This window comes from Rhamphochromis sp. 'chilingali' (genome assembly GCF_963969265.1).
Source record: "Rhamphochromis sp. 'chilingali' genome assembly, chromosome: 17".
Classification (NCBI taxonomy): Eukaryota; Metazoa; Chordata; class Actinopteri; order Cichliformes; family Cichlidae; genus Rhamphochromis; species Rhamphochromis sp. 'chilingali'.
The window spans coordinates 23,176,633-23,204,609 of NC_137944.1; the positions used below are offsets into that span (position 1 = coordinate 23,176,633).

The 27,977-nt window shown below is 41.5% G+C and overlaps 1 protein-coding gene across 2 annotated transcripts; it reads right to left on the minus strand.

Moving 5' to 3' along the window:
• Window positions 1–4,780: 4,780 nt before the first annotated feature.
• Window positions 4,781–27,686, minus strand: cgnb (cingulin b). 2 transcript variants are annotated; one of them, XM_080862958.1, is made up of 20 exons: window positions 27,513–27,686; window positions 22,134–23,291; window positions 21,950–22,038; window positions 21,697–21,766; window positions 15,473–15,570; window positions 15,235–15,367; window positions 14,937–15,149; window positions 12,629–12,777; window positions 11,671–11,791; window positions 11,183–11,395; window positions 10,864–10,962; window positions 9,980–10,237; window positions 9,735–9,905; window positions 8,179–8,340; window positions 7,818–7,907; window positions 7,616–7,699; window positions 7,415–7,533; window positions 7,142–7,250; window positions 6,614–6,777; window positions 4,781–6,464 (listed from the first exon to the last, which is right to left on the minus strand). In XM_080862958.1, exons 2-20 carry the CDS (start codon window positions 23,259–23,261, stop codon window positions 6,365–6,367), a joined length of 3,570 nt encoding a protein of 1,189 aa, XP_080719084.1. In that variant the 5' UTR covers window positions 23,262–23,291; window positions 27,513–27,686; the 3' UTR covers window positions 4,781–6,364. The 2 variants fall into 2 exon arrangements, with proteins under 2 accessions (XP_080719084.1, XP_080719085.1); XM_080862959.1 differs by lacking the exon at window positions 27,513–27,686 and adding an exon at window positions 26,955–26,976.
• Between the last annotated feature and the right edge of the window lie 291 nt (window positions 27,687–27,977).

Sequence of the window (27,977 nt, forward strand, 5' to 3'; positions counted from 1 at the left end):
CGGACAGGTATTTGGTGGCACTTCTCCTGGACCATGGCATTTTGTGTCCAGCCCCCTGTCTGATCTTCTTCCAGAAGGAGCCCATACGCCGTCTCTCTTCATCTGTCTTGTCAAAAATGTTTCTCTTGCACTTCCCTGTGATATGTCCCAGTAACACAACAGTGCTGAAAGTGCAGGATCTGCTTCTTCTACACCACAGCTAATTCTGTGCTAGACCTGCAAAGAGGATATAGTCCTGTTTAATAACCATCCTGCCCTGCAAGGAGCCACCTCTCTTGAGGCCTACACTGTAAACAGGTTGAGTAACAGCAAATATATCCCGCTGTAATTGGATTTACAGGAAAACTGCTGTAACTGCATTTTATGTTAATTTGCTTTAATTATGTTTTATTCAATCTCTTTTGCATTTAGTAACAAAGGCTTTGAAACTTTTATTTTGACGCCAGGACTGAAACATCAGCCCAGATAAGTTTTCTACTTAGCATCTAGAATATGAGAGCCCTGGATCAAACAGAACATGTAACAATTCACTAACACTCTAACTTAGGTGATCATAAATTCATATAAAACATCCCGCCATATGACCTCTTACCTAAAGCTATCAGAGGCTCTATTTTCCTGTTGTCACTTGCACCCAGGAAGGTGTGGGATTAAGGGAAATGACTTTACCTTATAGACAAACTAAACTAGAGATTAAACCATATAATCCCACATTATTATTTTCCTACAATGTCCTTCCGCTCCAGTTGCTGTTTTGCATCCTGGCTTCAGACACCACTGTTACATTATTTGTCATTCACGCTTGTTTGCTCCACGACACCTGCATAAAAGTAACCACTTTGTCCACATGACCGAAATACAATGAAGGCCGTTGTAAATATAGAACGGCGGCTTTGTGAGAGGAGCTCCTGGAGGTCAACAGACTTCTGATGAAAATTCCAAAGGTAGCTTCTTTGGAAAGGTTCAACCCACGACAAACACGCACTGGCTTTCATGCATAAATGGTTTTTGTTATTCTTTGCTACCTTTGTACACTGTGCACTATAAAGTGTGTAGGTTATTTTAAAGCCTCTTTTTCTCCCACACTGAAAAGCTTGACAATAATGGAAGTTGTGGTCATGTCACACATGAGTGATCTCACTGTAAAATAACTCTGGTTAGGACTTTAGACAGGGGTGAGTAATATATGCTCAGCTCTTGCGTTGAGCTCACATGTATATTTGGACTGCTTTGTGTTTTACATGTTCTCACTGGTACTATAAATTCCTTTGATGTTATGTACTTAGATGAGGAGAAGCGCTCCATATAATTACAACTAGCGCTTGTAAACGATGCCTCTTACTTTCTCGCAGCTCGCTGATCTATTTTCATGCCACTCCTATTTTAAATGCAGAAAATTATATGATGTGCAGTTGCGTAATTTATTTACACTTAAGCGTTCAGACAAAGGCTCTATCATTAAGTGTATCCAGTCAGCTTCACTGGTTCTAATTTGAGGATAGTACATTAACAAAACAAAAAAAAAATGGAAAAACTAAGCCTGCCTTTCTTCACTAAGGAGAAAGACACAGACGTTTAAAGAAGTGGAGTCCCTGGAACAGCTTGATGTCTTTGGTAATTACAGTAAACCACCTTAGGATTACAGGCTGAGTCTCTAGGAAGAAAACTTAGCCAGAGCTAAAAGAAAGACTCAGCTGAGCTATTCAGAGAAGAGAGAGAATATCATATAATATCTTCAGGGGAAGACACTGATACTTGACATTTGATAGTGGATTATGATCTCATCTTCATAGCACTTATTCTGCAGAGTCATTTATGATTTTAAATAAGTTTGATTTGGAAAATAATTAGTTTCTTCTTGTGAAATAATCACCCCCTCAAGTTTAAACAAGAATGTGAATGTTCTCTCAAACTCCCTGACTTCTACACTCACCGGCCACCTCATTAGGTACACCTGTTCAACTGTTCAACTTTTGTTTAACACAAATATCCAATTAGCCAACCACACGGCAGCAACTCAGTGCATTTAGACACGTAGATATGGCTAAGACGACCCGCTGAAGTTCAAAGCTAGCATCAGAATGAGGAAGAAAGGTGATTTAAATGACTTGGCATGATTGTTGGTGCCAGCTGGGCTCGCTGGCTCACCTCAGTATCTTAGAACTTGCTGATCTACTGGGATTTTCACACACAACCATTTCTGGAGTTTTCACTGAATGTTCAGAAAAAGAGAAAACACTGAGTGAGCTGGAGTTATTTCTCTGGGTGAAAATGTCTTTGATGCCAGAGGTCATGGGATAATGGCCAGGCTGCTTCAACCTGATATGAAGGCAAGAGTAACACAAATACCACTTGTTACAACTAAGGTATGCAGAAGAGCATTTCTGAAGAGCGGATGGTCTACAGCAGCAGAAGACCACACCGGGTGCCCCTCCTGTTAGCGAAGAACAGGAAACTGAGACTACACTTAACACAGGCCCACCAAAGCATTTGCTGGTCTTGATTTCGGCTGCAAGACGATGGTAGTCATTGTGTAATAATGAGGAAACAGGAGAACTGTTTGGAATGAATCTACATATGTATGTTCGTTTTACTTAAATCAGAAAACACTTGAGTATTACCGCGGGAGCTCATTCTGCTGGATTTCATCCGTAACCCATGCGTAGCATAAGAACGCGGAAGGTCACCTTTCGCGTTCCTCAGGAACTCCTCCGGATTTGACAAATCGTCAGTGTATTATGCCTCGGGAGTGAGAACAGGCTGAGGTGTCCTGTACAAGCCAGTTCATCCGCTTTTATTCTGTAATTGTTAGTGAGGGAATGTTTTGATGCCCCATTGATTAAACATCAGACCTGCTTCACTGGGGAGGAAGAGGAAGTGGTCTAAAACCTGCTTTGCAGAGAGAACAGCGGGCCAGCGGCAAGCCTTGATCTTGTATTCCTGTTTCCGTTGTAAGTGCAAAGTTCCAGAATAACATTACTTTACCTGTGAGTCTCTGCCTGTGCCTTTGAACCTGAAATATTTACATTTAAATTCGTGTTTCCTTTACCGCTGTGCTGGACAAAGTTTTGAACTTTTCCCAAGGTTTCACTGATACCTGATACACTGAAAACAATCAAGTGTCTCTTACAAACAATTCATCCTAATTTATAAGCATCATTACCATGTTTGATACTGTATATAAATTTACATAACTGGTTAATTTTGTGGCTCTCTTGGAATGAGGAACATTTTATTGGTAGGGAAGTTAACTCCTCCCATATGCAGCACACACGGGTATGAAGAACTGTCCACACTGCTTCTTAGTTTGGTTTAAACAATGAAACATTAATAGCATTTAGTGCAGTCTGGTACCAACCAGCCAGCTTTCATAAATATGGTTTAGTAGTGTGAGTAGTGTGCTGGTGTCTCCTTAACTCTCGACTTCCTTACAGGAGGAAATGACAGAGATAAATCACAATAAAGCCTTACTTTAGTATGCCTCACACAGCACAGCAGAAATTATAGCATATAAAAAATGTAAACATAAATGTGTATTATGAGGTTTCTAATGCTAAAGGCCTGAAGATGTACTAATATATTCATATGGAGTACTGTGCAAAAGTCTTGAATCATCTCTGTTTCTCATCTCATATCTCATTGGATTTATCAAGGTCATTCCCAAACAGCTGTTAGGTAAAACCTTGGTATATCTCTGCATTGTCTGCAGTGTGTCCTTAAAAGCATGAATACATTGAAAAGCAGGGGACAAAAGATGGCGCCGCACGCCTAAAAAATATCTACAGCTGATGAACAATATCAGTCATATCTTGAAATAGGAAAAGCAAAGACCTGACACAGAATCTAAGAGATACATCTGGGCCTTCAGTTGATCCATCTACTGTCTGTTGAAGCCTAATCAGAAATGGTCTCAGTGGAAGTGTGGCTGCTGAAGAAAATTCTGAGCTATGTCAAATTACAAGCATAATTGCCAATAACTGGTCTAAGCAGCCAACATCCAAAGAAGAGCTTTGAATGTCCTTCAAGAAGTCTGGAGAAATATTCCCAAAGACTACTTAAAGCAATTACAGGGTCTGTACAATTCCAAAGAGCTTGAAAGTCAATCATTGGTATGGCCACCGTTATTCTTCAACACAGCTGGAACTCTATTAGGCAGCTTTCTTGTATTTGCCTTATATGCTGTATCTCCATTTATGATGTTTCACTCATTTTTTGTTGTTTTTGTAAATCCTAGAATATTATCAGGCCTCAGCAGCCTGATTCTGTTCACTCAAAATATCTTCCGGCAGTTTTGTTTTAGTGCCATATTTTCATATTTCCCTGTTCCTTGGTGATGGTATCACAAAGAATAGTTTATACTACACAGAGTATTTCTGGATGATGTCCACCTGATACTATTTTAGAAAAAACAAGATAAAGTCTGTATTTTCTCTTCATCAGAGCTTATGCAGAACCAAAGGACTAAGGGGAATGATAGCAGGAAGTCTATGAGCACCTAATTATTGTTTTACCACTTAAAAAGGCTATGCCATATCTTTTAACTCTCAAACACATGGTTCCAAATTACAATTTGAATACAAATCTTTCTAGCATGTTTCTCCGACGTATTTTCTGCATCTTTCTAATGTCTGTAATAAATGTTTAAAATGCCTCCGGTATCTTTTCTTTTAACATTTTACCTGCAGAGTTTACAGGCTTTTGAAATCATTGCAGTAAAAATATGGAAACATAGGTAGAGTGTAGAAGATTTACATTATGAAATAAAAGCAGCAAGGTTCATATTCTTTATTTTATTGTACACAAAATGTTGGGAACCTTACAAAGTTTTGTACCATATGTCAGCTTAATAAACTCATCTCAACTTTAACACCATTGTTACTGAATTACCCCAGTATAAACAAATTTGTCACAAACGTAACATGTTTAACGTGTTATAAACAACACCAATAAAATATTTTTAGGAGACTAAAAGCAACATTTAGAACAACCTGGTGCAAAAAAAAAAAAAGAGTAGGAAATCTGCTTCTCTTCCAACAGGAGACGAATAGAGGAAGACACAAGCAAAGGCAAGCATATAAAACACTATTTAAATCATTACAGCAGCAGCTTATAAACAGAACACATGCAGCAATTAAAATAAAAATATGGGTCTCGTTTTTAAGGCATCTGAGTGAAGACATGCACATGAAACCGCATGAGAAATACGATGGGTGGAGTAGAAAAGCATCACGGGGAAAAGTTTAATCTTTGAAGCTACAAAGTGCTGTATGTGTACTTGATTGTCTTCAGGTATGCTCGGCTAGCCAGTGTAAAAATGAAGGCTCAGATTAAGTTGCCTGTAATAGTCACATTCAAAGTAAAACAAAAAACTAAACATTACACATTACATCACTTTGGATACACAAAGAAACACTAAGAGCTTCAAACACTGACAAGAAGTAACTTAACATGCAGAAGCAAACAAAGCCTTTTTGTTTCTTGGTTTGTGATATGAAACTACACATCTACCGTACGATGGGAACATAAACGGTACCACAATGTCAGATACTAGCGCTGTAATAAACAGTAATTATTGTAGAAACACAGTAAAGACGTTTCTTGAGAACACAACCTAATGCACAATAAGTAGAAATCTGCAGCAGCTGTAAATTCTTCTCGATGTAAAAGAGAAACGAAAGATCGCGAATGATAAAACGTGGCAGCACTGGCATGATCGTAATCACATCGGAAGGCTCAAAAATGCAGTGTAATGATCACGGCCGCCCGCCTCTGGACTGGACCGCCGAACTGAAAATAAAACCAACTGAGAGGCGCAAATGACTTCACAAAACTGAGGACTTGAATACATTTCTGTGCACATACGAGGCTCGTTATGTGCCAAAATTATGGCCACGTCACGCCGTTTCAATTCAAACATCTTGCTGTTTGATGCTGTTGTTTGATGCTGTTCTGACTTGTCGTGCTCCCTTTTGTTTTGTTATGTCGTCCTTTTGCGTTGCTGTCATCTCGCTGTCGTTTGACAGCCGACAAATGACCCGCTGATGGCAAAACTCCAGTTACACAAGCTGTGTTCTGGATTTGGTTTCAGACACAGCTTCAGTGGTTTGTTGACATTTTGAGAATGTGCTGGCTACATGAAATTTTCAGATAATCTTTCTGCACAGTGTTGGAAAGCTCAGCAACACAGCAGGTTTAAAGCTTAAAGTTGAAAAGACACAAGGGAAACATAACTTTGGGACAAGTCGAACCTCATACAAGAAAATGTGTTTATGCTCAAGAGTAAAAAAGTTTTGTGGTCTTGTCATGCTAGTGGTCACTGTCATTTAGCAGTTGGAGGTGTGTGGGTCGCTCTTGTTCAGGACTCTCATTCAGAGGAGATTTTGCTGTCATAGAAACCGTCCTCGTCCTCAGAGCTTAAAGCAGAGGAGGACAGAGTCGAGCGATGTGCCTGCTGCGACTTCCGCCTGAGAGAAAGAAAGCAACAGAAAATCCATTTAGACTGACTAACTGTTCAGCTGGTAACTACACAGTGCCACCTAGTGCAAAGAGCATTTATACACACGAGTCATGTAGAAATCCACATTATTTCATAGTGACGAAGGAGAAGGCCTACTTTAATTCACTCTCCAGCGTTGTCACTTTGGCCTGCAGTGCTTCCTGCAGCTCCCGCTGCTCTTCCAAGTCCCTGAGAACTTTACGGCGGACTCCCTCCAAGCGCTCCACCTCTAACTCGCTCTCGTCGACTTGACGCTTCAAGGCTTTCACGCGCAGCGTCAACTGGGGATGGAGAGGGAGAGGACGGGGGTTAAAGGGGGACAGAGGAGGTGATGCAAGGAAGGAGTAGGGCTGGGGGTTAAAGGCATCAGCATCACTGGATGTGTGGGTTCGTAAGGGAGTGACAACAGCTATGAAGGCTGAGGTAACATATAGGCGGGATGAGAGAGGTCAGGGAGCATTTTAGCACCCGAGTGAGGTTGGGTTTGGGTCGGGAGGTGTGCAGATGAGATTAGTGATGATGTAAGGAAGCAATTAAATGTGAATCTGTTTCTTTAAATGGTTATATCCCGTTTGAGTATCAGAGCAAAAAGCAAAAAAGAAAGCAAACACTAAAGCGAATGAGCATGCAAATCCTCATATTTACCTGATCTCTCTGCTCAACGTACTGGCTCCTCTCCTGGTCTAATGTGGCGTTTAGCTCCTTCAGCTTTCTCTCCGTCCGCCTCTGAGAAGCCTGGATAGTGGCCTTCTCTCTGCACGTAGAAATTCAGAATGAACCACGTCATTCTTTGACATAAAATTTTTTTTATTCTGTATGCATTGGCAGTTAAAAACATTTATTCTCCCCCTCAAGTGTTTTAGTGATTGCATAGTGAACGTCATTAATAGTGCTCAAAAATGACCTGTTTAGTCATACCTTTCTTCACTGTGTAGTTTCTCCTCTAACTCTTGAATTTTGGTTTCTAGAAGTGTGATTCCAGCCAAGGGTCGAGGCTGTCCCTCCATGTCTGCCACACGAGACTTTAGTTCCTTCATCTGCAAGCAGAGTGACAGTGTGACAACTAGCAAGCCACATATTTTGTAAGAAGCCATTTTAAAGATCTGTGTACGTGCGCACCTGTCTCTCCAGTGCACTCTTGTCCATTTCCAGGTCATGTCTGGCTGAACGCTCCTGCATGAGCTCTGAACGAAGCTGGTCAACCTGAGAAAAAAACCCCCATAATCATATGTAGATAAAGTGAGCAGGTTAAGTTATGAAATATATATTACAGTGAAATGTCTCCTGCTTATTTGCATGTGTATTCAAATGTATGTCGCACCTGATCTCGGCTTCTGCTAATGCGATCGTTCAAAAGCTCCACATTACTCTTCTCCTCATCCAGCTCGATCTCCAGGGTTTTAATTTTATCCTGTGAACACGAACACACACACACACACACACACACACACACACACACACACACACACACACACACACACACACACACACACACACACACACACACGTAAGTAAGTAAATGTGTAGTGACGCATATTCACATTTCTCTCAAAGCCACTTGACACCTCGACATCCCGTGCATGACTCCCAAACCACTTGTAACACTTGATCTCCATTTTTTGACCCACCCCTTAATCCCCTCCATAACTCCGGGGTTATAACCTTTGACCTTGAAGCCTTACCTCCAGACCTCTGACCTCCCGGGCACGGTCAGTGTGCGTGCTCTTTTCTGCTTCGAACTCGCTCTCCAAGTGTTTGAGGCGGTTGTTGAGCAGGTCTCTCTCCAGCTGAGCGCTGTCTCTCTCCTCACTGCACGTCAGCAGCTCCTTCTTCAGACGAGAAACCTGGATAAAAGATACAAAGTATTATTTATGAAATTTTCTATTTTCATGGATTTTTTCTTTCCCCTTTCTCTCTGTTTTTTTTTGCCTTCATAACTCCCTCCAGGCTTACCTCAAAGTTTAATGGGCATGGCTGCTCATTTTAGAATCCGCACTTCTTCACTGTGAGAAACTTAAATGTACCTTCTGCGAATGTGATGTTTCCATAAATTTCTATTTAAAGTTTCAACAGCTTCAGTATCTCACCACATTTTTTCCTCCATATTCTTTGATCTATATTATGCCCCATATAAGTAATTGCGACTCTTCAGCAAAAACATATTAGACACTAAGACTGGACTATGCAGTTCTTGGAGAAACCGCAGTGGGATTGTTGCTACTGCTGGACTCACTTGCTGCTATAAAGTTGGAGATAAATAGGCTGGCTAAGAAAACTGAAGACAAATAGCAGTCAATATTTGATGAAAAAATCCACTAAGGCAGGGTTTTAAGGCAGCTTTAAAGTGTGAGTGGTAGCTGAAAGACTTGAAACTGTGATGGTTTTAATTTGAACTGCAGTATAACCTCACATAGAAGCAGATAACTGACTCAAAAATGTGTCTGTGTTACTATTACTGAATGTCCACACTCAGAAACAGACAGACAGTCAGGCAGGGATGCTGAGAGGCAAATAGGTTTAAATAGATTAAAATGTGTATACAAGACTTGTTTGATGAAAACACGTGAAAAATATCAACCATTTGGAGGGAGGGAAGATTCACATCCACCAATGAGACGATGGAATCCAGCTCTTTCATTGTTACTTGCTTACACATGTGTCACAGCTCCGTGTCATACTGTAAATTTTGGTATTAATCCAATACCAAATAAACACAGGGTTATACAGGTTATTGCCAAAACCGATAGCGACACAGATGCCAATACTTTTAACCAATTAAGGCAGCTCATGTAGGAGAGAGCAGTGTGTTGTGATTTATCAGATGAATCATTGGTTTAAATCACTATGATTTTTACTTTCCACAATAATTAGTTAACGCAACAAAAGAGACCTTTCAGCTTTTAATCATCGTTTGAAACTGAAATCTTTGGAGACTTGAAATGTAAATGTGTCTGTAAAGAACTTTAGGTCAACTTCTGTTGTTTAAATGTGCTGTAGGCTTCAAATCAAATAGTAACAGTCAACAGGAAAAGGTTGAGACATTTTTTATAGTGAATGTCTGAGGTGTATTTTTTCATTTCCAAACAATAATTTCCTAGATAATTTGCTACATACTGAACTTAGAGGATAGAAAGTATCTATCTGATAGCAATAGCAGTGATCTGCCCACCTCTACTGTGTCAGCTAAGCAGCAGTGGAAGCTACCACCCTGTACATTTCTAGAGCCATCTTTCCTCACCTCTTCTTGCTGGGTCTTCAGGTTGGTCTGAGCCCTCTGCAGCTCGGCCAGCCTGTCCTTACTGCTGCGCTGCGCCTCCAGCAGGTCCTTCCTCGAGCGTTCCCTGTATTCATCAAACTGTATCTGCAGGTTGGTTACCGAGTGACGAGAATCTCCCATCATCAGCTCCACCTGAGAGTGAGACAGAATTAAGAAAGACTCGAGAAAATGACATCTCCATCTGACCATCCATAACTCTTTCACACCTCTTTGTTAAGCTTTTCAACCGCTCGATCCAGCTGCCTCTTCTGCTCCTCCAGTTCGCTTTTGCCCCTCCTCAGCGCCTCCCTCTCCATGTCTCGGTCCTCCAACCGTCGGACCAGCTCGTCCCTCTCCTTGCTCAGGCGGGCGGCTCCTCTCTTGGCCTCCTCCAGCTGAGACTTCAGGGAGCGGTTCTCATCCTCCAGGGCTTCCACGGCATCCTCGTCCCCCGGGCTCCGAGGCATGCTGGAGTGAAGCTTTGTCTGGGGAGCATATCAAGCTATGAACACAGCAGATAGACTAAATTGTCTTTTTATTACTCAAACAAACTGTATTACAAGTCAAGACTTGCACTGGGCCAAAAAAAGGAATAAATCCTTGTGTTTAATTTATAATTTGGGCTTGTAATAAGTTATTAAATTTGGTTGGCATACAAAACAAGGAGAATGACAAATAATAAAAAGCTTTCATATTTAAAGCAGAATTAAAATCGAAGTTCTGCACTTGAAGCATTAACGTGACGACTGCACAAAAAGTCCAGTTTGTCTGCATATTTGATAAACTGCTGTGCATTGATTCTGTCTACAGATTTGTGAAAGACTGCTCCACACACAGATTACAGCTCTTTAAACAGCTGGAATACACAGCTGTTCCAGTCAACATACAGCACAATCCACAATGCTCATCTTAAGCAAATTCATCCCAGGGGGATTTCTAAGCCTTATGTGCTTAAAGGGGATTTTTTTTTTAGTGTAATTCTTTTCACATCACTTGGTTGAATATAGTGTCTGTGTGGGAGGACACTTCTTTTGTTCTTGTGCAGTATATGTGTTTACATAATTTTGCTTGTGTGTACAGCTGTGGAGTGTAGCCGCTTTTTGAGCAGTACCATGCGGGCCAGCCTTTCCCTCAGGCGACTGTTTGTCTCTTGGAGCTCCAGGTTGTTGTTGCCGTGGTCCACCACAGTACTTCCTGCACCAGCTGACGACTGTAGACAGGAGTGCATCAAAGCAGAGAGAAGACAGAAACTGAAGCTTTATTTTCTGTGTCGAACATGCTCATTATGCCTACACTTTTCCTGTTATTTTTTAAAATCTAAAGAGAAACTTCCATATCTGCATTATTTTTAAACATCAAATGGTGCAGGATTCCTTAATTTTATGCTGTAAGACTCTTGGTTCGTTTCTACAATTCAGATGATGCTTCACCTCCTTTGCCTTCTCGAGTGCCTTTTCCAGCTCAGTCTTGTCTTTCTGAAATTGCTCCTTCAACTTGGTGATCTCGGACTGAAGCGCGGCCTCTTTCTCTCCGCTCGCCTTCTTCAGAGCTTGAAGTGCCTCGATTTTCTCGTCCAGCTGACCTCTTTGTTTGTCCAGATCGGTGCGAGCCCTCTTCAGGTCGTTATGGCAACACCGAAGCTCCTAGGGACGGGCAATCAGAGATGGATAATGTGTGTGAGTGAGTGAGTGAGAGGAATGTGCCAGGGTGCATAATAATGTATTAATAAGAGGCATATGAGTGTGAGCATGTCTGTCTGCAGGAAAATTTAAAGAAAAAGAGCAAAAGCCCACATCCACACTGCTGCTGCGACACATTAAAGGGAAAAAAAAAAAGAGGGAGTAAAACATACTGTAAAACAAAGGAGATGAGCTCCTGCATTTCACCCACACACTGAGCATAATCTTTGCTGAATTACCTCTGCTAAAGAACGGTTATCATCAGACGCAGACGTTTGGTTCTTCTTGGCAAGCAATGAATCCTGAAGATCCTTTAGCTCACCCTCCAAGTCTTCCTTTTCCAAATGAGATTTTTGCAAGCTATGAAAAGAAAGAGAGTCACTTTATAAACAGCAAGGCCATTAAAAAAATAAATAAATGAAATACACATATGCACACAGCTCGGGTAAAACGCTGCACAAAAACAGCAACCGCAAGCAACAAACAAAGCACAAGGGAGTAAAAGTTACTATGAAATCACCACAACCACAAAACTCTCAGATTCTAAGATTGCACACGAAACTGCAATTCATCATTTGCTTATTTATTTATTTAAAGGAAGAAGAATTTCATCAGCAAACAGAAAAATTATGAGGATAGTGAGGATGAGCAGGGGAAAGTTGTTTAGTAAAGTTGGGTTCACTGATCTAATGATCGAATCAGACATCATCAGATACAGAATCCACTCTGATGGGAGCCTTACAGGTGAATTTCAGGGAGTGGATCTCAAGTTTTCATTGAAACCAGGCTAAATCTACACTACTCAAACCAAACATAGCAAGACTAATTTTCTCTCTCACGTTTGGCTGCTGGGGTTCACCTCGTTCCTGCCAAATGAAAAGCCAAGTGAAACATGGCAGGCATTAAAAATAACTCTGGAGAAATATAATATTATTAGACTGAGGCATAGAGAGCTCTTTTCACAGGATGTTGTAAAGTTTTCAGTGAGCAGTGCAGATGATTTGAACCAGTTCCCCATTTGAAATATGAAATGTGACAGTGACAGAGTGTTTCTAATGCATGACCAAAGCTGAAACATGTTCTACCAGCATGCATATTCATGCTTTTTAATAGGTTTACAAATATGTCTTTGTTGCTGTTCACTGAGGTGATCGATCATATATGCATTTATGTCAAAGAAGGACTTGTGATACTAACTCCTCTTTGGTCGTTTGCAGCTCCTGCGTGGTGGCCTCCAGCTCCGTCTTCCACTGCTCTCCCTGATCTCTCCAGCTCTCCAGCTCTTGCTCTAGTGTCAACACGGAGGCGTTCACCCTCTCCCTCTCCTCTTCGATCTGCTCCTGAGACTGAGGCGCACGGAAACGCACACAGAGTTTCATTTTAGAGATGTGAAAGTGAGCGTTTAAAATGCTTTTGGTCCTCACATTCATTTCCTCCTCATTATCGTGACACGTTAAAGCAAGTGATTCAAAAGGAACTAACGCACTCAAATCTATCACATTTTCTTTTAAAAAAAATTTCTGACAAATGTTCAGCCCGCAGGATTAGAAAAAAACTCAAAAAGAAAACAACAGATCTTTCAGCTCGCACCTTCAACAACAAGCATCCCACGTCTGAAGAATACTACATAAGAAATATCACCATAATATATCAGGTAAACATGACAGGGTGCTGTACGGTCGGTACTGTGCAGTCAGTGTAAACAGCGATTCAACTGCTTTAATCCTCCGCTCGCCAAATCAATCACCTCATCAAAAGCAACTGCCAGCTTTGTCTGCTTACTTCCTGCTCTCTGGCTGTCTGTTACACTTTTTTATTCTGACACTGCTGCTACTTTCCCCTAAATCTGCATAATGATCTATTTCTGTATATACATATATTCTTCAGATTTCCTCTTCACCACACCCCGCAGCACCCCAGAAACAGTCGGCTGGTGGAAACAGAAACTTTACCAAAAATTCAGCTAGAAAAGTTTCACTCTGCAATCACAAGCAGTAAAATTCTCTTTCTCTAACTCTGCACACCAAGCTCAGTCTGACCTTGTGATACCCTGACTCCTGGTTTGAACACTGACTGCATTAAACCGAATGGCAAGATAAAGCCTGGGTGAATGAGGGGCAGATAAAACATCAAAGCACAAGTTAACATCACCTTAATAATTCATGCAGGACACAAACTACCTGACAGGCATAACCTGATTGTTCTCCCAAGACAATTGTACCAAGAAATTGCGTATGACTGTGATGTCACAAGAAAAAAAAAAATCCACTCAGTGATCGGAAACAGAGAAACTTTCACTGTGATTGCTGCATTGCAGGTTTTCCTGTAACCAGAGAGTTTATTTCCTTCTTTGTCAACATGGCCCAAATGCTAACCCTCGTCGTATGGATCCGAAACGAGCGGGAGAATTATGTAAAACAGTAAATCTCTTAGTTGTTATTAGCAAACTGCCTATTTTTAGTGATACATTAACTAAAGAAAAGTGATTTTATTAATCGTCCTCTAAAAACTCTCAATGACAGCCTGCCAAGCTTGAACCTTCAGATAATCAAAGACAACAAATGTTAGATCCACTGTAGGCAGCTCCAGTAGTGGGGCACGTCCCCCCCCCCATAAAGGTACTTGCTCCATTTTCATAACAGATATTGCCTGGACCTGGCACAGAGGGCTCAAGGGAGGAAGAGGCAAATTATCTTGTAATCTGTAGTCTCTTGGTGTGACACTGAAGCAGCATCACAAGGAAGATCAAAGTAGAAATGAAATAGAAATAAAAAAGGACACTGTTTCACATTTTTCACTATGAAAGTACAGACGGAAATGTGCTGATTTTGCTCATTGATAAAGCGAGTGCACATGTTTTTTTTGTTTCCATCACAGTCAGAGTTTATTGCCTGAAGCATCTATCTTTGTGAAGAAGGTTGACTTTGTGATAAAAGAGGAATGCTTAAACAGTTAATAGTTAACCTATTGTTCTTAAATTGGCACTTACAAGTGTGTCATTAACTCTTTGTTTCTAGTGATGTTTCTAGTTTTTAACTGACCAAAATAAAATCTCTCTTCCAGAGCTCGTCAGGTCAGACTACACTCAAGAAATTCAGCCAAAAATCATACAGCTGGTGATGGAAAAGTCTTAATTTAGACGTATTTCTAAGGACGCTGATAATCATGCAGAGATCACAGACCTCACATCAAACAGCTCCAGTATTTCCTGACAAATTTATGATTTATTTTTTAAAGACAGCCCCCTGATGACTCTCAGCTGCAGAGTTTTAATTGCTTTCATCTCTAGTTTCAGTGTTAATCGTTTTCGCAACTAAAACAAGTCTGACATCTGTAGAGTAATCTTCTAAAGGAATTTCATTTTAAGATTTGTTGGAAAAGAAAATGGTGTAATGTGTATTTTTTTGTGAGGAGTGCACTTCAGGAGATCAGTTTGGAAAAATCAGAGCTCCAGCTTCTATATTTTGTGACGTCGTATCTGCGTATAAACAACAGAGGCATCCACCTGTGTGAACTGCTCCATGGTTTTTCTCAGGTCCTCCATATCCTGGCTGTACTGCTCCCTCAGACTCTCCATCTCTTTGTCGTGGCACTCCACCTCCTCCTTTAGTGCCCCCTTCAGGGCCGTCAACTCCCGCTCTCGCTGGCGTAGCGTATCTTCTAGACGCTGGCGCAGCATGGTGGCCTCAGCCAGCTGGGCCTGCAGAGCGGCCACATCCTGCAGAGAGGAAAAAAAAAAGGCACATTCAGGTGGGTGCAATGGTGAGTTTGTTTGTGCATGCGTAACTGTGCAGCGTCCTGACCGTCTGCATCGAGTCTGAATGAGATGAGTTTTCGGAAACCCTCCTCAGTTCTTCCTGAAGCTCAGCTAGTTGATCTTCCAGCATGTGCAGACGTGATTCTGCGATTTCTCTGGCGATACGCTCCTCGGCCAGTCTGAAACACACACACACGCAGTCAGTACTGCAACAGTGAAAATATGCTCCAAAACAGCACAGAAGCAAAAAGTTGGAGCTTTGTTTTAAAACCACACACACTTACTCTTCCTGGGCTTGCTGCAGTTCTTTTTTGAGGCGTTTGATTTGCTCCTGAAGTTCCTCAAGATTTCCTGTTTTGAGGCTTCCATCAGATCCTTCCTTCTGCAGAAAATGAAACACACACAAGGAGAAGAAGAGACTAAAGGTAAGACGAGGAGAAAACAGCAAAGGGACAAACACAAAGAGGAAGGCTGGAGCTAGTGCCACTTTCGGCCTCGCAATGCATTATGCACTCTGTATTATCTTAACCTTTGAAAGAAAACCTCTGGCTTGGATTCTTTGCCCTAGTTTCTGACAGTCAGAAAATCTTTGGGAGAACAAGCCCTGCCAGTGCGCTCAGATATCGTCAACACAGACGCTCTCCCCACAGAAGCAGCTCGTTCTGACAGGCTGCAGGGGGAAAAAGAGCCGGAGAAGCAGCAAAAAGCTCGCTCTTCGCCCACACCGCTCTGCCGTTCGGAAAGGCCTCCTCCTCAGTGAAAAAGGGGGAATAAGCGCAGCCTGCCTGCCCATGAAACTCCTCTTATCCTCCTACACACTCATTACAAGGACGCACACACGGAGAAGAAAGAGACAAAGCGAGGATCACGGACGGTTCTGCTCCTCGGGGGACTCTTTCACATTTCTGTTACTTATCATTGATTATGAAGATATATTTTGTTTTCACTTTCTTCTCGTCCCCCGCAGGACAGACTGTAGATAATCCCGTTCTGGGACATTGCTCTCTATCCTCACAAAAAGATAATTAAAAGAGGATAAAATAATAAGGGAATAAGAGTAAGCTCTTCTGAGCACTCTGTATGAATTGCATCAGCTGTATAATGATGTGTATTAACAACTTTAAAAAAAAAAAAAGAGCCTTTCTTGCTGGGTCCACAGTTCAAAAGTTTAGGAGTTTTAGAGGTATGTATAATGTTAACCCTGCATTTAGTTCAGAACACTAAATAGAATAAAACTTATCTACCAATTTCTTGTTTTTGTTCCTAAAGATGTGGTAGATAAATCTTAATATTTATGTTAAGCTAAGCTGAGTAAAAGCAAAATGGAGATTTTGAATGATGCCCCGTTTAAAAAAAAAAGTAATTGCCCCACTTGTTAAATCATGAATTAATAAATTTTTGGGGAAAACTGAGTTCAGTTTCACATTTCACACCCAGGTCTGATTACTACCAGACCCGTTGAATCAAGGAATCACTTAAAGAGACCCTGCCTGACAAAATCAAGTAGTTTACAAGATCCGAAAAAGCAACAAATCCACGATCTAAAGAAACAGCTGAGAAACAAAGTCAGTGACATCTATCAGTTTGGAAAGGCTCACAAAGCCATTTTTAAAGCTTTGTGACTCCAGTGAACCACGGTGAGAGCCGTTATCTACAAATGGAGGAAAGAGAGAAAAAGCACAGCGCTGAACCTTCACAGGAGCAGCTGGCCTATTACAATTATTACAAAAGTGTATTGATGACTTATACAGGAGGCAACACAAGAACCCACAACAACATCTAAAGAACTGCTGGATGTTCATGCTCGAAAACCTCCAGTGTGGCCGAATTAAAACAAGAGTAGTGGGCCAAAATTATTACAGTTACAATTACATCACACAGGGCCAGGTAGGCTTGGATAACTCTTCTCCTTAAGTAAGTGAAATCAACATTTATATAAACATATTTTGTTTTTACTTGGTTTATCTTTGTATAATATTATGTGTCTAATGATCTGAAACATTCAAGTGTGACAAATTTGCAAAAAATACTTCTTTTTAAAAAAAAAAAAGAAATTATTGAAAGCCAGATGTTGTCCTAATGCTCATGTCCCTGAAAACATTCAAATGCAACTGCACATCAGTATTCACAGCTGGCATTCAGCCTCTGAGAGGTTGTAGTCCTGTGATTGTAGAAAGGTCGAAAGAGCGAACGGTTCATATTTAGTTAAATAATAGTAAAAGAAAGAAAGACTTTCTTCTCACACTTGATACATTTCTTGCCTAAATGACCAGATCATTCTTCTGGACTCTAAAACACAGGAAGTATCAATGTAGAAGAAAAAGATTTTTCTCTTTTCAGATTTTAAACCTTTAAGAATTACAGCTGGTACTTACACAGCTTTTTCTTATGTAACGACCTGTATTTATTTTAATGTTGTGGGTTGAAACGATTCATTCGTAATTTCAACATCAGCAAAGGAAAGAAAGTGTTTAAGAGCAAGTTTGGGAGGTTCGGGCTATTCGAGCTGTCGACATTTGGAGGAAAAATGAATTTGTGATTCAAAAAAAGGGCAGATGACGAAATGGATAAACACATCCTGCATTGAGTACAGTGCACTCACTGTATGTTTTTATTTTTGCTGCCTTAATTCTTCATGGCGCTGATTCAACAAGGTGCCGGAAACATTCCTCAGACACTTTGGTCCATATTGACGTGATAACATCACACAGTTGCTGCAGATTTTCTTGCTTCACTTCCATGATATGAGTCTCCCGTTCCATCACAAATGTGCTGTATTCGATTGAGATCTGGTGACTGTGGAGGCCATTTGAGTACAGTGCACTCACTGTGATATTCAAGAAAACAGTTTGAGATGTGACGTGCTGGAAGCAACCATCAAAAGATGGCGCAGTGTGGTCATGAAGGCATGGACATGGTCAACAACAATACTCATTACACTGTGGTGTTTAAATTATGCTCAGCAGGCACTAAGGGCCTCAAAGTCTGCCAACAAAATTTTCCACACCATTACACACTCAGCACGAGCTGGCTTATGCCAAACTCTGACCTTACCAGCAGAAATAAGATCAGGCAACATTCTTTTCTCTATTGTTGTCCAGTTTTGGTGAATTGTTGCCTCAGTTTTCTGCTCCTGTCTAACAGGAGTGGCACCTGGTGTGGTATTCTGCTGCAGTAGCACATCTTCATGTTTGGTGTATTCAGAGATGATCTTCTGTGCATACCTTAGTTGCAACAAATGGTTATTTGAGTTACTGTTGCACTGATATGTGCTTGAAACAGGCTGTCCATTCTCCTATGACCTGTGGCATCAACAAGATATTTTCACACAGAGAACTGCAGCTCACTGGATATTTTCTTTCTTTCTCTGTAAACCCGAGACATGTGTGGGGAAATCCCAGCAGATCAGCAGTTTCTGAAATACGCCAAACAGCAACCTCGCCAAGCTCAAAGTCACTTAAACCACCTTTCTTAGTCATTCTTATCCTCAGCTTGAATTTCAGCAGGTCGTCTTGAACATGTCTGCATGCCTAAATGCAGAGTTGCTGACATGTGACTGGCTGAACAGGTGTTAATAATGAAGTGGCTGCTGAGTGTATCTTCCTGTTACGTCCGTGATGGCAAAGCATCAGGGCACATGAATGTTTACACTACAAAAGACATGTGGACAAAGCTAGCGGCTTGAGTGATCAGACCAAAAAGCTAAACCTGACTGCGGGTTACCATTGCAATCTGTAGCAGGGGCTTTGTTAACTTAGTTACCTCGAAGACAAGTAGTTTCACCTTTTTCATTGAACGTGGTCTGTCAGTATGAAGTAAAATTCTCTAGAAATGTAAATAAAATCTAATCTTCACTCATCGGTTTAGCAGGTCACAACATGTGAATGTGACCTTTGTGAGTCAACAAACAGACAACAGTTTTCACACTGTACGCAAACAAGCAAGCATACATTAGCAATGTTAGACTCGAGTAAGCCAACACAGACGAAAGGGTGTCAGTGTATAGTCTCAACAAGTTTCCCTTTAACAAGCATTAACTGGTAACACCACAGTAAAACACTCAAAACACAGCGCAAGCGCTTTGAGAAAGCCACAGACACGAGGGTGCTGACAGTGAAGTGTCACAAAGTCAATACAGCTCAAAATACAAACTTCTAATTATTAAGGCTAATTATTAGTCAGTTTTAATCTGGACACTGGTTGCATCAAAAATATCTCCCTCTGGAAACACAATCATGTATCCCTGCTCTGATCTTATGTTGAGGTTTGATACAGACAAAAGCAGCACTTTGCTTTAAAGGCAGAGCTGGAGAATAAATAGCCTTGAAAAAAAAAAAAAAGGAGACCCTTTCATCCTACGGCTTGATGCCGTTTGTGGATTTTTCAGTAGCTGCTGAAGAGCCTGAGATGACTTCTGCTAAGAAGAATAAGCCACTAAAGCCACAGCAATATACTAAAGTGGACAGTGTGGTTAACGTCACAATAAAAGGATATGTTTTTACAACGAGACCCCTCAGAGGAGGCTCTGTCCCATCCAGCGAGCCAACCCCGAGCTGGTGCAGGGTTCCACTCCAACTCAATTATTGATGCCTCTCAATGACTGCGCTCTCACCACACTGAGCTTTCCTCTGCAGGTGCATTGTTGCCAAGAGACAAGATGGGCAAAATAATTCACAGGCAGCCATGGTCACAAGCACAATGAGAAGTACATAACAAGGGATCATACATAATCAAGGGCATGTAATATGAGAAGGTAAGGCCACAAAGGAATCATTTCTGTATGCAGATTTATTCAAAAAGATGCTAATTTAAAGGAGGAAGCATGTGTGTTCTCATAAGTGTGGAACAATCTGTTTCAATAAGGCGTAACAAGAAGCGCAAAGCAGCAAACATGGCACCAAGACGGGGAGAGGAATAGTCAGCCTGCTCCTTTTCAAGTTTTTTGGCCTGCCAAAAGAGGATCGAGGAGACAAGATGAATGAAACAGAAACTTCAGGCTGCCAACCATCTGCTAGCTTCACTGCAAGATGAAGGGAGAAACAGCTCCCGTCCCAGAGATGACAATTTGTCTAACCAACATGCTGCATCTACACTAAAAGCTAAATAAATTCCCTTTAATTATATATGTGAATAATGTCTTTTTATACTTTCAGGATTAAGATAATTGACTTTTTCTGAGATGTAGGTTAGACATCCCCAAAACAAAACCACAAAATACTGCTGGCACCTCGATGTAAACATAAAAACATTATCCAAGCATTCAAGGGTTGTTGACGTGGTTGGATTTCTTGAGTTTCACTTCATCGTGTTCATGAAATATGAATATGAAAACACTATGGATGGTAGAAAGATGTCGTATTTTACTGAGTGTAAACAATGCGTTCATGGGTGTCTCCAGCATGTAACTGCTTTTCTGACTCATGTTATCATGATTACTGTTAAAAATTACTAGAATAAAAGGAAAGGCCTACTTCTTCTTCTTCTGACTGCTCCCTTTAGGAGTCACTCCTTTAGGAGTGGATCATCTTATGCTAACCCTACCATCCTATTCTGTCACACCAACCCTCTGCATGTTCATCTTCACTACATCCATGAATCTTCTCTTTGATGTCCCCTTTTCCTCCTGCCTGGCAGCTCCATCTTCAGCATCTTTTCCCCAAAATATTCAGCATCACATGTCCAAACCATCTGTCTCGCTGATACACTCATTTATAATCTCATATATATGGATCACTCAAAGTAAAATTCTTAGCATCTTTATCTGCTGCTCTTGCAGCTATCCTTCCATCACAAATTACCCCTGACACTCATCTCCACACTCCACCCTGCCTGCACTCTCCTCATCACCTCTCTTCTGCGCTGTACGTTTGCATGGTTGATCAAGGTGTTGAAACTCATCCACCTTTACTGCCTCTGCTTTTTGCATCTTCTCCTTTCCATCTATCTCCATCTGATTCACACCCATCTATCCTGACTTGACTTTCATTCCTCTTCTCTCCAGCGCATACCTCCACCTCCTTTATACTTTCTCTACACATCACAGTGTCGACTGTGAAGATCACAGTCCAGAGAGACTCCCGCCTGACCTCCCCCTCACCACTGCAAACCTAACTGATGGACTTTGCAAAATCTCTTTTTCTTTTTACAATTTTAAAATCCCACAAAGGCCATGAAGCTAAATCACTTTAGCTAGCATGAACACAAGAGAGCGGTCAAAACAAATCGCCTATGACAATGAGCCTCATTTAGTAACGCCACCCACAGCTGATCGTGGAATATCCAGGAGGGAAGAGATTTCACAAACTGAGTTGTTGCAATGGTGCAGTGGTGATATCCTATAACAGCAGCACACCATTATTCACTGAGTGTTTAGAATGACCCGTTCTTTCACAAATGTTTGTAAAGGCAAACTGCATGGATAGATGGATGATTTTATACACCTGTGGCCATGTCCATAGTCCATATAGTTTATACTCTCTGTGGTTAGATAACCCAGGCTGTGTCATACCTTTAAGCTGCCAGTTGTTTCAGCAATGGGGCTGACTTTTGGTTTAAGGAATCCTTCACTGTCACCGATGCTACAAAGGAAACATCAGACACAGAGAATGAAAAAAGTTTACCTGTGGCCTTTCGCTAATTTAGAGAGCTACACCTTATTTTTTAATACAATATGACACAGTTAAATGAACGATCTGTTAAAACAAGCCACATAAACAATAGAAGTAGAGCATTTTTTAAATGTATCATGTAGTTTTAATTACCTGTTTTTCAGGATGTTGAAGCTAGTTTGCTTGATTGGAGTATCTCCCCCACCCATGATCTCTGCACTTTGACTTCTAGGAAGTGTCTCCTTCAAAGAGAGAATCAGTTAAGATGAGAAAATAAACCCAAAACAAACAGCTCAATTCTTGCTAAGAGCTCAGGCTCTGCATCATTATTACTTACAGGCTTTTTTGCTATAGTTGGAGGTGTGCTCTTGGCATTAAACTTCTCTGGTATCTTGAAATTTGACTTGGGAGCCTCGAAGGCTGTCACCTTGGCAACAGATCGAGGGCTCTTTCCGAGGCTGCTACTTGCTGGAGTAGCCTGGATCTTGATCTCAATGCTGGAGGAGGTAAACTGGGGTGAAGCGTAGGGATTCGGTGTTGGAGAGGGGAGGGAAACTTCTGGCTCAACAACTTTTCGAGCGTCAAGACTCGTGGACCTTTTCCGCTCTTCAAATCCGAGCCGCTGCCTCGCTCCAGAGCGCCCCCTGGTCTGTTGGGCGCTACCCGGTGTTCCACTGTTGAACTTACTGATGAGCTTGTTGATGGGAGCCAGGGAGTTGGTGTCGATTACAGGGACAGGCTCCTCGTCAGTTGATGCTGGAGGTTCGGGGAATGACTGTGACAAAGAATTTGGATTTGGTTTCTTATCACTGTACCTCCCCAAAGAGCCGGTGAAACCAGAGCCAGTTTGGTTTACCCCTCTTGGTCCCACGGGGTTAAATTTGACAGGTTTAAGTCCTGCTTCGTTATATGTTCCTTTACTTGTCCAGTCTGTGTTTTTCTCTGTTTCACTAGGTGTCGCTTTGAGTAGGTGTTCAGCTTTCGGCTTCTCTACCTGTTTTTCTCTGCCCATCCCATTCTCCTCCTCGCCCTGTGTCCCTGCTTGACCATCCCCTGGAGGTCTTTTGAGAGGGCTCCCAAAAATTTCCCCATCCTCATCCTCTGCTGGGGAAACAGGGGACTGTGATGAGTTATCAGCAGGTGTGTAGGGATTTAAAAATTCTTTCGGAACTTTATTAATTTTTGGAAGGCTGTTGTACGGTGACGGTGTCCCCGAGCTGGAGGTGGGGGTTTTTAACTGAACTCCGTATGAGTCGCCTTTCTCTCCATCCTTCAGGACCACGTAAGGCTGCCCAGAGATACCCTGAACCCTCACTGCCACACCATATTTGTTGGAAGGAGTCACCGCACTGTTTCCCCTGGATTTATCAGGATAAACGCCGCCTGTGTCATGGAGGTCTTTGATGAAGCGTATCTGAACGCCATGATCCACCGGCGTCTTCCTGTCAGCAGACAGGCTACTCATGCTCACTTCCTGGTTTTTGGTGCAAGCAGCCTGAGCAAACAAGGGGTAAAAAAAGCAGGAATGCAAATCAGGTGATTCAGTGGAACAAGTAACAAGGACATTTATTTTTGCATGAACACGGAAGACTAACTGCTGACGCCATTTTTAAAATCTTTCTCACACACCAGAAGATTAAATTCTCATTGTCTGTTTTCTTGTTGATGTGTACACTGCCTGCTTCTTCCCAGGTGGAGTCATTATGACTGGGCAAAAATATCACATTGCGCGTATATCTTGATGAAACTATCATCTTCTCTTGCTGCTCTACAAGTTGAATTCCTTCTCAGCAAGAACTGTATTGTATTCGTGCCATGCCAAATATGCCACTGGGGCACTCAGCACCTCTTTGTACAGGTCGAGGCCTACTTTTTTCCAGAGGGTGTGTCTATTGTGAGAAGGAAAAAAACTGCAGGAGGCATTCTGTATGAGACACCTGGAGGTTTATAGCCTCTTATTTATACAGTCACACTCTGTACAAATGTTAACAAAACAAACAACATAGAAAAAGAGGGTCATTCAGTTGATTCCAATTCAGATTATGAGTGCAATGCAGCATCTTAATGACTTATTTTAATTTAAAACTTAGAAAAAAAGGTGGAACAAGGACCTACTCAACCCCACTCTGTCAGTTAGCACTACAATTTATTTAAAACACAAGTTTTAATATCAAGTTAAAGATCTAATCCACCAGTTTTAACCATTAAGTCTCTATGAACGTCTGTCTGCGAGTTATTGTAATGGTTCTGCACATCTGAAGAAACTTTCTAGAAGGAGAAATGAATCCTGGTTCGGAAGTTAAAAATTCTGCCACCCTCTTCGTATTTGAGAGGAATATCAGGGAGGGTCAAACAAAAGGATGATATTTGATTCAATATGAGAAAGTGCATGCTTTAACAGAAGCTGTTTTTGAGAGTCTTTCAGCTTTATATGAGTCTATTCATCCTTCTTACACTTCTCTAATTCAGAGTTGTGGTTGGGCTGGAGCCTATGGCAGCTGTCACAGCACGAAAGGGGGGTACACCACCACCTGCTGCAGGGCTACAACCTTTAATTTATAGAAGTGCAACACTAAATGACTGCAGAAACTTATTTTCAATGTCAAACCAAAGATAATGTGTATATTACAAACTTGACAAAGAGATCCATCGCAGCGCTCAGGATGGTTGGAATTGCAGCTCGACTTTGGGTTTAAAGACTAAATTTAAGTGACTCAGTCAGCCATAATATTAAGAGCACAGCCTAACCAAGTCCACCTTTTACAGTCTGATGAGCTCAAATGACCTCGGCGATGAACGCCATGAGAAGGTGAATACTCCTCCCTTTGTCCAGGCTCCGCGGAGCATAAAACACAAGGGGCTATGCGAGGAATGGGCTCCCCCTCTCCTGCCACCAAACTTCAGAGCAGAGCCACTCAGGCATAGACTGTTTACTTTAATATGCAAGGTTGTGCATACACACATCCACCTGCTGTGCATTCCCCATCTGGTTGTAGTCGAGTGAATAAGCATCGCTCCTCTCACTCTCATTGCAAGCGAAAAAGATGAAATTGCATGTGATCATATTAAAACCCTTCTCTGCCTTCTCCTGCATGTATTTAGGTGCTCCTAATGTTAATTTTATCTCACCATCATCTCATTTGTCCTCTCGTTTTGATTAAAATGTAACCGTCCTTGACTGCTGGCTACAGTGTAACACGCAGGACCTCGACCGCCAGTGAGGTTAGATTAGCAGATCAAAGGGACTCTGGCTTCCCTTAAAACCATTCTCAGGATTCCGGACGTTCCCTTTCAGCATTGCACGTGGTTTGCATTTGTATAATAAGAACAGATTAAAAGAAATTGAGGACAGCATCAACAATAAAGCCTACACATGCGGAAAAACTGTTAGACAAAGTGGGGAATATGGGGCGAGATAAATCAAACATCAAGCAACCAGTTTTTCAGACCATGTTGTGTGTCAAAACAATGGCCTATGCCTGAGCAAAATCTGTGCTTAGTTTTTTTTTTTTTTTTAAAGGGAAGATGCCTATTGTATTATTGCCCAGGCGCTCAGCCCTCACACTGAAATCTCTCAGGTGTATTTATGTTCTCTTGGCTATTTCGGCTTCACACAAAGGCTCAGTTGTTGTACAGCTGTTGTTAACCAGCCAGTAGCTGAGAACTGTTTGGCGACAACTGGTTCACCTCCTCTCATACTCTCTCTGTTTCTCTCATGCACAAGGATTGGCTGTGTCAACAGACACAGGAATGCCACCAAACTGGCCAATCAGCCATCTCTGGTCCCTTTCTCCTCACTCGGCCGACTCTTCTAATTTTCCTCCGGTGCTGTTCCTGCACCCCAATCAGCTTCATTTTTATTCTACAGTTTCTTTTGTTCACAAGTATGTTAAGGAGATGAGTTTTGATACAACAGTTTGGTGACGTGGCTGAAATCTGAAATCTCTGCACATTAAAATTCCAGCTTCTTTCTTTATTCTTGCAATTCATCAGACAAAAGACGGCTTGTATCGGATTCAGCCACCATCTGCAGTCCAAACACATATCCAAGTACACCAAATAATATTATAGAGCAGGGGTGTCAAACATAAGGCTCGGAATCCAGGATTGGCCCAGCAGAAACTCCAATCCAGCCCAGTGGAGGGCTTTGGAGAATGTGAAGAAAGGGATAGATTTTGAACTTTTAACTGTAGTTTCATTAATTTTACAGCTTTTTCTATGATAAAGGCCTCCCTTTTTGCCATTATTGCAACACCAAATAGTTGCACAATAGACAAACAATTAAATGACACTTCCTGTTTTCCAATATCTACTATAGAAACTTTCTATTATAGACAAAAAAAAAATATTTATTATAAATACAGAAGAGTCTGCAATGAGCTACCAGACCCTTTTCTGCTGTTTTACACATTTATCATGGAGGAAACAGAGAGATACGGAGAGTTTCTCCAGTCTGGGCTATGATGTAAGCTGACATCCCTGAGATATTCAAATCCTAAAAACACTCCAGCCCCACCACACCAACAAAAAAAAAAAAAAAAAGATTTTATTCTGGTAGTTTTGCAATATCTTCTCAGTATTTCTCGATTCACACATGGATGGCTTTGTGTGGGTCATAACTTGTAATAAATAATTTACATTATACAACTAGCCTATGTAAAAATCGCACAAATTAAAACGATTACACTAAGAGAAAAATAATAATTTGATGCCAAAAAACATCAAACTATCTACAGGAGAAGAACTAGTTTTGGGGCTGTGTGTTGGGAGAAGAAAGGGGCAGTTCTGTGGTCTAAAATAGCAACAACATGGTAATAATATTCCCTCGTTAAAGGCGCATGTTTATGCAAACACCTCAAAATGAGCTTGGAGCATAAATTTGAGGTCAGGACTATTTCTGGGGCAATTTATTTTAAGACAAAAATCAAGTAAACACTCGATTTTAGAACAGCTTGTAAACTTTAGTGAGCTGTCATGAGGCTTATCCCACTTTTCCGCCACGTCCGTCTACTCCAAGCGCTACAAAGGCTGCTTTGTATTTCCACGGCACACTTAATTCACAAACCTTGACTCATACGACAAATAATCGTTTTGAAGTTTAACCATTAAATAGAACCCAAGCACCTGTGTACTCGTGGATTAATTGCGTCACACCCACCTTTCCGGTCAGTCAGTATCGGTGCGCGTCGAAACCACATTCTTGTGTTTTTTCCCCTCCCTCTCTCTCCCTTTTCCACGAGCCACTGGGACCACGAGCGGAGCAACAAGATAAACAACCGACGCACCTGCCTCCCAGCGAGACGTCGTCGCAGCCTATTTGTAGCTTTTACCTGCCATAATAATCTCTCATATCCTCTTTACGCAGCGCCGAAGGATCCGATTATAGCCCGCGCATCAGCGCTGTGAGCGCACACAGAGCATAAAACCCCCCTAAAAGAAACCCAACAAACAAAAACGCTTGACAGCATACAATAAAAGGCTTTGTTTTGGGGTTTGTTTGTTTTTTGTTTAGCTCATTATCAAGAACAGGAAAAGCCGAACACGAGAGGGCGGCTGCCAAATCCAATCACAAAGCCACAGGTGTCCATCTGCGCAAACCCAAATGTTGTAAAATGCCTCATCAGCAAAACAGATCTCATTCACATTTGGTTTAATTTTTAAAAAGAAAAAAAAAGAAAAAACAACGACAAACACATAGATGGTTATTTTACTGCACCTGTAAAAATGAGCCTTATGCTGAATGATCCTCCTCACTTACGGATCTTGCATTTGACAGTCCTTCAAGAAGCAGCAGCGCTGAACAATGCTGGTGGGATGAGAAGGTGCTACTCAGTGAACCGATAACATAGGGGTAACTATCCCCTGCTACCAGTACAACCTGTTGCCAGAACATCCGATAGTGAGCGTCCCGCCTCAGTGCCGCCTTCATTAGTTGGGAGGAAGACCGAGGGGGAGGAGCCTGCTGCTTGGGCTCAGTCACATCAGGGGTTAATACACTACATCGAGTGTGACCCATTTCATCCATGCATAGGTCTTACGGTAAATAATCTCTTAATCATGCTGAAAATGGCGTTTGAGTTGGTGGTATTTCTATATGTTAATATAGCATCTCCAATACAGCTCACTATCAAAGTTTTTACACGATGCAACTCCATCCTTTGATGTCTGTTTTCTTAAAGAT

Excerpts from the sequence above, each read along its gene's own strand:
- cgnb (XM_080862958.1), bottom strand. The coding sequence starts at position 23,261 with ATGAGTAGCCTGTCTGCTGACAGGAAGACGCCGGTGGATCATGGCGTT. Across the intron at positions 15,571-21,696 it reads AAACAACTGGCAGCTTAAAG|AAGGAAGGATCTGATGGAAG; the intron begins GTATGACACAGC and ends CATTTTCTGCAG. Across the intron at positions 7,251-7,414 it reads AAACTACACAGTGAAGAAAG|AGAGAAGGCCACTATCCAGG; the intron begins GTATGACTAAAC and ends TTCTACGTGCAG.